Source organism: Dermacentor silvarum, chromosome 1, assembly GCF_013339745.2.
Source record: "Dermacentor silvarum isolate Dsil-2018 chromosome 1, BIME_Dsil_1.4, whole genome shotgun sequence".
NCBI classification, from domain to species: Eukaryota; Metazoa; Arthropoda; class Arachnida; order Ixodida; family Ixodidae; genus Dermacentor; species Dermacentor silvarum.
In genome coordinates this window covers 157,154,153-157,166,914 of record NC_051154.1, presented here as the reverse complement: position 1 = coordinate 157,166,914, position 12,762 = coordinate 157,154,153, and the positions used below count along the sequence as shown (strand labels likewise).

The 12,762-nt window shown below is 45.3% G+C and overlaps 1 protein-coding gene across 1 annotated transcript in view; it reads left to right on the top strand.

Annotated features, from left to right (window-relative positions):
- Window positions 1-12,762, top strand: part of LOC119436274 (uncharacterized) — a 60,212-nt gene that overhangs the window by 21,861 nt on the left and 25,589 nt on the right. Inside the window, exons 2-3 of the mRNA XM_037703074.2 lie at window positions 9,036-9,243; window positions 12,399-12,505. Of these exons, the coding sequence (XP_037559002.2) occupies window positions 9,036-9,243; window positions 12,399-12,505 (315 nt within the window). The remainder of the gene's footprint in view (window positions 1-9,035; window positions 9,244-12,398; window positions 12,506-12,762) is intronic.

Below are 12,762 nucleotides of genomic sequence, written 5' to 3'. Positions count from 1 at the left end.
CATCACCTGCACGAATATCGCAATATCAACCATGGCAACTAAGAAAATTGACTAATTTTTAAATTATTGACTTTATGGCGCATGCTGCAATTGTATAAATGTAAGCCACGTAAAATGTAAGCGATGTAAAAAGCTTTTACACTGGGAAGGCTTAGGAGTCAGGATCAACGGCGAATATCTCAGCAAACTTCGGTTTGTTGATGCGATGAGATGTGTTGATGTTTACCTGTGCGCACGTGACACCGTGATTGTTAATTTAGTTAGTAAGCGAGTGTTTACAAGTTTATACGGCCGATAAAACAAATATCCTTACTTCGTCTAACTGTCTACTAATGTGCTATCGCAATCGATGCTTCGCCTTTCGGGCGAAACTGCGATATTTTTTTGTTTTGTTATCTTAACAGAAATAGCTAGCAAGGCGCTACAGATGTCTCTAGCATTTGCGAATAAAGAAATCCTTCAAATATGTGACTGTAGTCGGATCTGCGGGTGTACACAGGTATCGCCGGTAATGTTGCCCGCGGCTCACTGTTTGCATTACGAACATTTACGCGGGCTTTAAAAATGGCTTTTTTATTTAGAGAAAACGTTTTTATTAGTGCGTGCCCTCGGAAAAATTGCAAAGTTGCAAATATTTGCCGTATATAGATGCTTCTAATGCTTCCGATGCTTCTGTGTAGCTTCTGCGTAGGTTAACTGAACGGCTCATGCATTCTGCAGCTGCACACGTGATCGCCGATTCTGCTAGGAAGAGAATGATCACAGCAAACGTCATGGATCATGAAAACAGGACTTCATCAGACGAGGGCGGCTACGCACATCTGCTCTCGCTTCTGACGGCGCCCGCGATCACGACAGTGGCGACCGAGAGAAAGTGATGTGGGGCTTATGGACGCTGTTCTCATTCCGATGTTTTTGGAATGAGAACAGTTTTCGAATTGTTCGCGACATGGCCCGACGCAGACGATGTCGAAAACAACGAGGAGATGCCTTGTGACAGGGAGTTCATGACCACTCAGGTGAATGAACTGTTTGAATTGAAAACTGTCATGAAAGTCTAATTCCACGTCAGTAAGAAGACCTAAATCATCACACTGACGTGCCATGAACAAGCAGCTGTCGTGGTAGTCGTGGACCGACGAGCATGCTGTCGTGGTTCTGGCGGCGGGGTACAAAGAAATTGGCATTGTTTTCTTTATTAAAATATGTACATAGTCTTGTCGCAACGCAATGCGGTGACGCAGTTGCTGTGATGGCTACGTCGTTTTGCTAGTGAATACTAGGTCGCGGGTTTGATGATCGGCTGCATGGTGGAGCTATAAAAGAGCACCATCGAGGTTAGAGAAGTTAATTTCGTTTCGCTTTCAGGGTCAATGATATCGCAGAGGGAACTAGTTTTTCACGGTGAAAACATGACAGGAACAAAAGTGCGGTAAACATTCGCAAAAATTATTATGCTTGAACACAAAATTGTGCACTATTCCACGGTTAACAGCAACCACTGAAGATGACCAATTAATGAACACTGTGCAAGATACGATCTCAAGACCCACAGTGTTCGGTCGTTCCACCTTGACGACGGAATACCGTAGGTTCTATAATTATATCTTGCATCGTCTTTATTTAAATCTTGTTTTTTTTTTCGTTGAACAGCTTGGCTAACGGTGGATGGGACACCAAAACTGGTTATCTTCAACGGTCGATATGTCAATGGAAAGGTGGTTCATTTCCAATGCGGTGGCTCAATGACTATATGGCGTTGCGCTGCTGAGCACGAGGTCCCGGGTTCGATTCGGGCCGCTGCGGCCGCATTGCAATGGGGGCGGTATGGGCAGAGCCTTTCCTCATTGCCATCTCCATTGTGTAGCTTCCACCGCGCTAGTGGAGATGAAATCAGAGAGAAAGCCGCTCATCGGTGCGATAACTACGTCTAACCGGTAATACTTGGAAGATTTGAAACATTTTTGTGGCAGAAAATCCGTGAAACGACTTCCTCTAACAGTGAAGCCATTCTAGATTAGTTAGAATTGTGTTTCAGGGCCCCTTTAAAATATCTAGGCGATCAACATTATTCTGGAGTCCTTCACTACGGCGTTACTCACAAACCACTGCGCAGTTTCATTAAGTTAACAAATTATCAGTTACATGGAAATTGCCAAGGCAATTTCATACATATTGTGGTGGTCTAGTTAATTCATCACAAATGATGGTATCGCGTTATATGCTGCAAAACAAGTTTTTGCACTACGTTGGAGCGCAACCGCTGTGACGGTGTATTTCGCTAGTAGCGTCATACGAGAGCGAGAAGGAAACTAAATTTCGGATTAAACGACAAGAAAAGGGCGAAGCGTAGTTTAACAGCCACCGTCATGACAGTGCATCAGGGGCCGAATTCATAAATCGTTTCGTTCATAAGTGCTTCGCTAATGATATGTCCAACACCACGATTGGCTGACACCTGCTTCTACGGACAATCTTAGCGTAAGAACGTTTTTATGAATTCGCCCCCTAATCCCCGTAGCTGAGGCTATGCTCTGACTGTCAATCAGTGCTGTGCGCTCTTTGGCGGCTTCCTTTTTGTGGACGTCTGATATAGCGCCGAAAAGCACGGCCATGCTAAGAGAGAAATGCTCAGAGAGAGAAATGGCAGGGTGGACGAAAGCAGCAAAAAATTGTTTTGTTCAGAACCAAGAGGTCCACACCAGGAAATCGTTTGCATAGTGGTTTCGAGAAATGTGTGGCTACAGCAAAACACTGTCATGTCAAAAAAGGTACGACAAAAAAAAAAAAGGCTCAATAAGAGGATATACCCATCATTCCTATAGCGTTTTCGTGCGTGCTTTTATAAATATCTGAATGGGTCTGTCCCTATACCTACTGTGATTTTGGAATTATAGTTATTCGACAACACCTTTCAGGCGCAAACTGGAGAGACGAAAACACATGCACACAATTATCAAAATCATTTCAGCGTTGATGTTTCTTCCCTGGCTAATTAATTAATGAGTCTTGAAGAGCTCCTTTTGACGCGTGGCCCGGGCACAGTGCTTGGAATTAAAATGCGCTGTTTTACCGCAATAGCAATTATACGGACACTTGAGGTGCGTTCGCGCCGTTGGGATGGTCGCCGTCGTGCTGTCCTGGTGTCGACAGCGCATGCGCGGCTCCCATGTGGATGGTTAGCAGATCTTCAAGACGCGCAGTGCGTTTGGCTCGAAAAAGCCAAAATTCACACGAAAAAGAAAACACGTCGCTTGAGCGTAACCTTTATCTGAAAAACTTGCCAACTATGATAATTAAAATGGTGTGCCCCTGGTTAGAGTATTCTGAACCCGTCATTCTATTTTGGAGTCTGTTCTATGCGTGTTATGTGCTTTCTTCCACACTTGCTCAAATATTTCGCTGACACATATGCTTTAGCAAGTTGCCAACAGACCACGTGAATATAATAATATCAGGGTCAGTGATGGGTCCTGGCATCAAACGTGTTCCACATGCACGAAAACAGCAAGTCCTTCGAAAGCGTACAAACGCAAGTTGTATGAGTGAGAACATACATTAATTAAAGACACGGATCTGAATAAGGTATCGTAAGCGGCTTGCGGCTTACGGAATATGAGCACCATTATAAGCAGCCACGCGACAAATAGGTGCTCACTTGTACAGTTTGGCCATGATATACGGCATGGCCGTTTAGGCTATTCACTTAAGCACGTTGCAAAGCTCGGGGGCGCACGTACGTACGCACACACATGCACGCATGCACAGACACGCACAAAAAAAGAAGAGAGGACAGGAAAGGCAAGGAAGAAAGCTGTTTGTTGTGGGCCGGCCGAAAACAACACTGCAGCGGCAATGCTTTCGCAAAATGAAACGAAACGACGAAGGAACAGCAGCCCCCTACCGAAGTGCTCACAGAACAGAGATTAAGCGATCCTGCTCTTGGCTCACTTTGAGGATGTTAGATGGCCAAAATTCAACAAATGGCACACTCATTAAACTTCCTAATAGTTATGCAAAGCACCGGAAGAGATCATTGCTAAATTTTTAAAAGGCAGTCAAATGAATAGGTCGCTGTGGAAATCAGCAGAATGCGATGTTGGGCCAGTTGGTTCATGCTTAAAATGAGGTTGAAATGTGGTGGAAATCACGTGGCGCCACAGCCACGGCGAAACATTTGGCTGGCTGGGTGCGTAAGAAATAACTTACAACATATTAGGAAGCACCAGCAATGGTCTCTGAAGTGCGAGGAGGAAATGGTACCGCGATCATCAGAGAATACGCAGTGAAATAAATTAGTGACGTCATTTTGCTGGCGTTCAATGCAAACCGGCTGTCGAGAGCTACCCTTGTCAATCAATCCAATGCTCCTAATACCTGCTGTCATGGCCGCCGTCTACTTGCCCCGCCGTCTGCGAGAAAAAGATACCTCGCCCATGTCACATTGCTGTAAAAGTTCTCAACAGTCAGAGCAATCCAATATTTTCACTGCTGAAGCTACTAAGAAGCAACATATCGAGTCAAATATTTTCATCACCAATAAAATAAATTGTTCCTGTTGGAATTGTGAAATCGAGCTGCTGAGCTTGAAAAAACGTCGCGCCCTGTCCTTGTTTTTCTTTTTTTTATAAAGCACAGTTGTGGATGTACGGTGCGCTACTGGTTTGTAGGCGTGTATAGCGAAAATACAGCAATATTTACTCTCATATATATTCAAGACCAAGTAATTTTATCTCTACATTGCGAAATTTCTAAAGGTATATAGCCTAGAGGCATCGAAGACTCAGAGCAATTTGTTTTAACGTGAAGGTTTCTCATAAAATTGCACTCAAACATTGTGTCAACAATGTAATGCTGAACGAGTGGTCGATCTAATTCAAATGTCCCAATAGGCGTTCACTAGAGTATATAAATCACATTTGGAAACACTTAGCGCCATTGCATCCATTTGTGTTTTTCCGCATACAGTGCGAACCAGTGACAAGCATGAAACTGCAGTATGCTCATTTAATTGTAGCCGTGGTCATCTTCGTATTCAGCAGAAGAAGGTAATTCGCCTTTATTTTGCACCGCCCGTGGTCTTATCATTTGTTGAAGATGTGTGAAACCACCCAGCAAGTTGTTGTCTAACTACATACGCGTAAAGCACCGTGCTGTTGGTTCTTTTTTTCAAAGCTCCTCTTCAAATAGCACGAACACTGAGACTTCACAATTAAAAAAACATAGTATGAAGTGTGCTCGTTGTGTAAACAAAAATGAATACGCAATGTCCTAAAATAATTCACAGCTCACAACAACGTATTCAAAATAACTGGAAACGGGACACAGTCTGCAATATTGGAAATCAAGAAAGTGAGTGCCTGGCTTCCTTTACGTCGGAAAAGAGGAATAACTGGCCGTACGTGATGACTCAAAGTGCCCGATAAGGATTTGGAAAGCGTTCTGCCGCGTAAGCAATGCCACCCCATTGCTCATATTTCCTTTTAGTTCATCAAATATGTTGCCAAAGACTCGGTTGTGCGTTCATTCTGCACAAGCCCTATAGATTCAACACCGCCATGTCGCTTGTAAAAGCGGTCAGGACCTGTCCGAAGATTTCTCCCAGGTACGCAGTTGCTGCGACAATTTTGGCGTTTTGAATCGACTGATGCGAACTTTATCGCCTGACACAAGAACATGCTTAATTCATCGTGCATCAAACCCGCGTCATAGCACAAACCCTCTCACAAAAGCTTCAGAATTATCCTACCATGTGAAAAATACCCACGTATATGTATGTATACCCATTTTCACTTTAGTTCATCAAATGCACTGCCGACGACTCCGTTACCGCTTCACGCCAGCAGCCCTATACTTCGTGTTCGCTGTGTGGCTAGTAAGAGCGGTCCGAAGACTGGCCATATCTTGGAAATTCCTCGTAGGCCACGTTCTTATTGCGACAATATTGGTGTTTTGAATAGACTTATCCGCGGCATTTTGTGCTACACCGAAAATATCAATGCTCCGTCACCTTTGCTGTGGTGTTACCTGGCGACCGCAGCGGTCTTTTTTTTTTTTTTTTTTTTTTTTTTTTTTTTGCGGCGGCAGATATGATAACGAGGCAACTCTTACGACTTTTTCGCTTCATGAATACACTTACGCAGTTCAAGTTGTCTTACGCAAAAATTTGTTCGCGAGTGTGTTATGTGAATTTGGCCTCTGATCGGTTACTTCCCACGCTTTTTTAAAAATAAAGAACAAATATCTTCAGCACTCCAGTGCTGCCAACTTAGCGGATTTCCCGTCAAATTTAGCGGCCTTTTCTAGTGTTGCGTAGGTATCACATTTCTTGTTATTGTTGCAGATTGTTGTATTATTATTACCGTAATCATTGCTGTTTTAAGGCTGTGTTAGCTACTTTTGCAACGAGTAATATATTTTAATACATATACTTGAGCTCCGGATGTCACAATTGCGCTGTTTACCGATGCTTGCTTCTAGGTCAGAAGAATTGTTCTTGTTATCATAGAATGCTTTGCATTACTTCTTACCCCAGTGCAATTATTATTGCTTAGCTCGTTTGTTCGGAAAAAAGATATATATGCGCAACCTCGCCAAATACGCGCGGAACTCAGCAGCATGCGTTTGAAGAATGGTTGCTGGAAGTTTCAAGTGACGCAAGACGAATGATATGATGTTATTGAGAAGAAGAACATTCTGTAAAGCGTGGGTGCAAAGGAAGGGGGGGGGGGGCACCTACCGGCAAAATTATATTCTCTCCCCCCCCCCCCCCCCCCAGAAATAACAATAGAAATAACAAAAAATCAGGAAATAAGAAAAGAAGAAAACGAAGGAAAGAACGCTAATTAATGTTTAACATGCCTATCGTTTATAGCTTTATTAAAGAACAGAAAGCATATTATTCTATTGTCACTTTATTAGTTATATATGCTATGGAAGCCGAATAAAATCAGCATACCACTTCCAGTCGCAGTTTGATTTCAGTGGGTGCTTAAGTGCACTTAAGAGCCGCGAACAGCGGCTTTAGCGGTTTTCGAAAGGTCAAATTGCGTGTTTCCAGATTTTTAGTTGTCGAAATTGTTTATCATATTCTACATCGCAGATGTAATTCCTTCTCAAAAACAACAAGAACAAACAAACCAGATAATCTGATCATTGTGATCTCTTGATGTCTGCGCGCGCGTGCGTCACGGGTGACCTTTGCACACTCGCATTCATCAAAGTGACGCTCCTAAACCTCGCAAACTTTCGATTTGTGCACACTGTGACACACTCGTTTAACACGCCTCGAGCTTTCAGTTAGATAGCTCCAAAGTGGGTGAAGTCCGCGTATAATGCTTTGAAGAAATGCGTGACCGATGGGTTGATCGAACTCTGTTTTCCAGCACAGCAGTTCATCGCTCTGATTATTAGGCCGCGATCTCAAGCATGCTCCTCTCGTGCCAAAGTCGCTCTTTGAAACGTCTGACTCGTACGTCACATGCTAGTTTCTCGTGTTATTCCAACGTGGTAGCTAGCGCTTTGAGACGCTGTGTTAGGCTACACTGCCTTCGGGATCGGCCCATATTTTTCGCCAGAGAAACGTACTACCTACAGAGTGGCTGATGTGCTCCTATAATGATATCGCATTAATAAAAGAAACAGAATTACCTAAGGTGTTTAGATCAAGCTTCTAGGTTTAATTGGACTTTGTGAGGTGCACTGCGTGAACTGATATAACACTGGAAACCGCCTATTTACAATATCTGCACGTCATCGGCAAATCAACGTTGAAAGCCAAGCGCGTTCGCTAAAGTAGTAGTAGTAGTAGTAGTAGTAGTAGTAGTAGTAGTAGTAGTAGTAGTAGTAGTAGTAGTAGTAGTAGTAGTAGTAGTAGTAGTAGCAGTAGTAGTACAAAAACTTTATTATATACAGAAACCGGACGGGCTCCTACCCCATTCCCCCAGAGGGGGTAGGGGGTGAAAAAGCTGAGTTTGTCCGGTAGGGTGGTGCCCCTATTCCAAGGCCCCACTAGCACGGGCCATCCGCTCAGCTCGTTGGATCAGTCGTAGCTGATCTTCCAGGGCCGGGCTAGACAGCAGCGCCTCCCATTCGTTCCATCAGCCGTTTGTTTCGTGTTCTTCTCCGTGTTCTTCACTATAGAACCTTTTTTTTTCAGATAGTTGGTCACATGCAGCTAGAAGGATTAAGACGCTAAAGAACGAGGACAACGAGCACACATCGACAGGACAGAGTCCATCCTGTCGATGTGCGCTCGTTGTCCTCGTTTTTTCGAGCCTTAATCCTTCTAACAGTGCGCTGTTTGGCTGGTCACAGGCACCACTGTCAAGATCTCTGTCGCTGATGCCATTACACCAGACACTGATTTCTCAACGTTCTTCACATATTTCTTTCAGAAATATGTGAAGGACGAGATCAGACTTCTTTACCGAGCTCGCTCTTGCCGCACTAGTTGTTTTTAAATCAGTGGGGCACTTTTTGCAAGCATCATCATCATCAGCCTATTTTTATGTCCACTGCAGGACGAATGGAGCAATCTCCAATTCTCCAATGGAGCGATCTCCAATTACCCCTGTCTTGCGCCACCTGATTTCAACTTGCGCCTGTCAATTTACTAATTTCACCGCCCCAGCTAATTTTCTGCTCTCCCCGACTGTGCTTCTCTTCCCTTGGCACCCATTCTGTAACTCTAATGTTCCACTCGTTATCTACCCTAGGCATTGAATGGCCTACCCAGATTTAGTTGCAAAAGATAATAGCTTAGCTGCAAAAGATAATAAGACGTTTGTGCACCCGTGCGCTCACAAACACCGAAAAGTATAGATGACACTGAATAAGAGAAAAGTGGATAGTAGGTATGAAAGCATATTTGAACCGACCTTCAGCAACAGGAACCTGTCCGGCATTTTGTGCCGATTCTTTCACCGCTGACTGATGCGCGCCTGTTACACTCTTCTAGGACGGATTTACGGTGCCATTGCTACAAATATCTCTCTCCGAGGTCCATGACTGAGTGCGTGCACGTGTGTTCGCAGGTGGACGCCAGGACAGGTGCGCAGTACACCTTCGGCGAGCTGCACGATGCTTCTCTGCGGGTGGCCGCCGGTCTGCGGCGGCTAGGCCTGCGCACGGGCGACATCGTCTGCTTCCACGCCACCAACGGGGCCGACCTCGTAGTCGCCATGTGTGGAACGTTCTTCGCGGGCGGCACGGCCGCCATGGCCAAGACTAACTTGACCGAAAGTTCGTGCACTCTCTCTCCCTCACCCCTCCTCCTCAGTTGTTCCTATGTTCCGCGTGAGAATTCATGGAGGAGATCGAGAAAAGTCAGGATGGCATATTACACGCCTCGGTCTGCAATACCAAAATAATAGGTAACTTTGACTGAGAGCAGAGATGCGGTACGCTAGAATTAAGAAGGGGTTAAAGGATGATCGAGGAACGCGTTGCCACCTTCGAAATGCCAAAGCACTTCCCCGTGGGGTCACAGATCATAGCAACAACTGGCCGAAGCTAGTTAATGCTCATCGTACAAAACAAAAAATAAATACGTTCCATTGAAAAAAAAAAAAAAAGACTCCCTATATAGAAGCGCTTGCGGACGTTTCCTTTAGAATCCACGGTCACTGTCGCGTTTTGGGTGAATTCGACTTTGACATTTCGCGCTTTCTGGGGTCGTTATCTTCCTGTCAAATAAAAAAAAAACACACAAAAATAACAAGTCAATACTGTTGTTATTCCATCCGAATGTTGGCCAATTCCCCATAATGGCTATGGTCCATCAGAAAAGAGAAACCAAACCAGTGTTCTGAGTCACGACAGTGCCTTTACAGGATATTCCACAACACCCTTAGAGTATAGTAAGCACAGCGCTGGGCTTAGCATCTCTCATAGGATATTCGGTTAGACGAAACGAACCATGGCTTCACGGACTGAATGGAATCGGAAGACAGGACTATCGACAGAACATGAGAGCTGCAATTGCCACCGTGGAATCGCACCTACATCGTTAACGCGTAGATGACACCCCGAAGTTGATTATAGGGTCACGGCACCTTTGCCTTCATTGCTTTCCGAATGGCTTCCAGGTCGATTCTCCTCCGTGAAGCTTCTAGTTTATTTTCTGCGGGGTTGAAGAAGAGGACAAACTTTCGGCACCATGGCTGTGTTGTTGATGGTAGGGTCTGCATTAGAGCATTAGAGGTCAATCAAAGACTTGGTGCTGGCTGTAATCGGCTGATACGTATCTGCTCGTAGTAACGACAACATGCTCGTGCACCGATCACGTCTCGCGCCGTGTTATCTGTTTTGTTTTTGAACGAGAAGAAAGGGAACCGAGGGGCCCGATTTTTATTGATCATATCATAAGAAGCCAACAGAGAGTTCCCTTTCTTCTCGTTCATTACAAAAAAGATCACGCATTCGTGACGCCTGCGGCAGAAAGAATGTCCACATCCGCCGCCTAGGTTTGTGAGCGGTGGCGCTGGCTAACACTTCCAGGGTTAGTTCTAGTTGTCAAACATAAATACCCCAGAAAGTAGATGGGAAAACGGCGCCACGGTAGCTCAATGGTGGGAACTTCGCACGCGTAATGCGAAGACATGGGTTCGTTCCCCACCTGGGGCCAGTTGCTTTTTCATCCATTTTCACTTTCATTAATTTATCATTTCTTTAATTCAATTAGTAAGTACAAGTAATTTTCCCTATGTTGTCCTTGGTGTCACTGTTTGTTGGCTTCTTATGTATTGATTATTAAAAATCGGGCCCCTCGGTTCCCTTTCTTCTCGTTCATTACATAACGAGGGCTCTAACCCAGCAACATTGATGCCTTCATGTAGCCTATGTGGGTTTATTGGCCAGTTGCCTTCACCCAATAAAGGTCACGTATTCGTGACGCCTGCGGCAGAAAGGATGTTCCACATACGCCGCCTAGGTTTGCGAGTGGTGGCGCTGGCTAACACTCCCAAGGTTAATTCTAGTTGTAAGACATAAATACCACAGAAAGTGGATGAGAAAACGGTGCCGTGGTAGCTCAATGGTGAGAGCATCGCACGCGTAATGCGAGGACGTGGGTTTGTACCCCACCCGCCACTAGTTGTTTTACAGCGAAGGTCTTAAGGGCTCACTCTTCGATGGTCACGTCCTTCAATAGAAAAAAAAAAAACTATCATTGGCCGTATGCTGTATGTACGAGTGAAAGCGCGCCAGGGCGAGGGACGTGCGCTTTCATGGGAAGCGAATGCACGGCGGAGAGCAAAGGCAACTTCCTAGTGGAAGGGGAGCGGTGGGCGAGGAGGGCATGGAGGCACCCTAGACTGTGCATGTGCGTGCCCGCTCTCCCACTGCAGGCGCATGCGCGCAGCCCTGCCGGCCTCTGCCGCCTGTGCCGCGCACTCTCTCTAGGCCCTCGCCCGCCTCTCTCCTAACAGTGTCGACAACGGCGTTTTGCCGTTCCGTCACGTAGCCACCGTTTTGACAGCGGTTGTGTGCGGTCACACAAACGACGCGCACAACTGTTGTTGACGGCGGCGGCGTTTTTATCCATTTTCATTTTCATTAATTTATCATTTCGTTAATTCAATTAATAAGTACAAGGAATTTTCCACATTGTTGTCCTTGGTGTCACTGTTTGTTGGCTTCTTGTGTGTGTTGGCTGTTTGTTGGCTTTATACACAGTGTGCTTGTGTGATAAAACGTAGTATGCAATGGCACGCACGCGCACACGTGCGCATACATACATAGTCGCATAATTACATGCATATTTGCATTGCCTATGCATACATAGGTCACGCACGCTCGTTCACCTGTTGTGACTGGCCGGTGTATGTTCGCCGGCCAGTGACGGCAGTTATCGAGTCGGCATTCTGAAGTGCGTGCCAGAGATTACCAACTGTAAATCTGGTCACTGCTTTATTTATTGTCTACAAGAGCACCGTACTGTCGGCTGGTTGTCGTGCAAATGCGTTGCGTTCCTATTATTTCCTCTTTCTTTAAGAGCGGAGCTGTTCAAGTCGAGCGGTAGGCCGTAACGTGCGAACAGAAATTGTGGGCCGTAGTGCAGAAAGGGTCCAAGCGCAATGGCACATACCCCTGTGAACTAGCGAAGCTGAGCCTGGCGAAGTCTAGCTAAGCATGGTTGGGACTACTTAAGCTTAGTCAGTCATCGATAGCCAATCAATAGCTAATGAATAGCTAATCGATAATAGATCAATAATTAGTAAATTCCGGGAAATGCTGGGGATGACTTGGTAGTGCTTAGCCTAGCCCAATTACGTGGCCAATACCTTGCGATAGTCAATCGATAGCCAAGCTCAAAAGCCAGGACTAGCTAGGTGCCCATCAGCTCCGCTGTCTCTTAGCATTGCGCCTCCACTGCAAGCTACGCTATCTTTTTTCAGGGGAGATTCATTACCAGTTTCAGGACAGTCGTCCGAAGTTCGTCGTCACCGACCTTTGCGAAGCAGGGAGGGCGGTGAAGGCTTACGAAAGAATCACTTCAGTAGAGGTAAAGTTCTGCACAAATGTATCGGTTATTGCTTTTTTAAAATACTGTATAGTGAGGAATGACATTGCCACTTTTCCATTGTGCCTGTATCCCTGAAAAAAAAAAGAAGTGTCTAAGTGCCCTCCTACTGTAATAAACTTAATGTGACAGTGGTCTGACCTTACTGAGAGCTTGTATGTCTATCCTAGGTAGAAGTTGCTGCATGTTTCCTTAGACCATCAGCACTTGCTACACACGCACCAGCGATGCTAGACAGT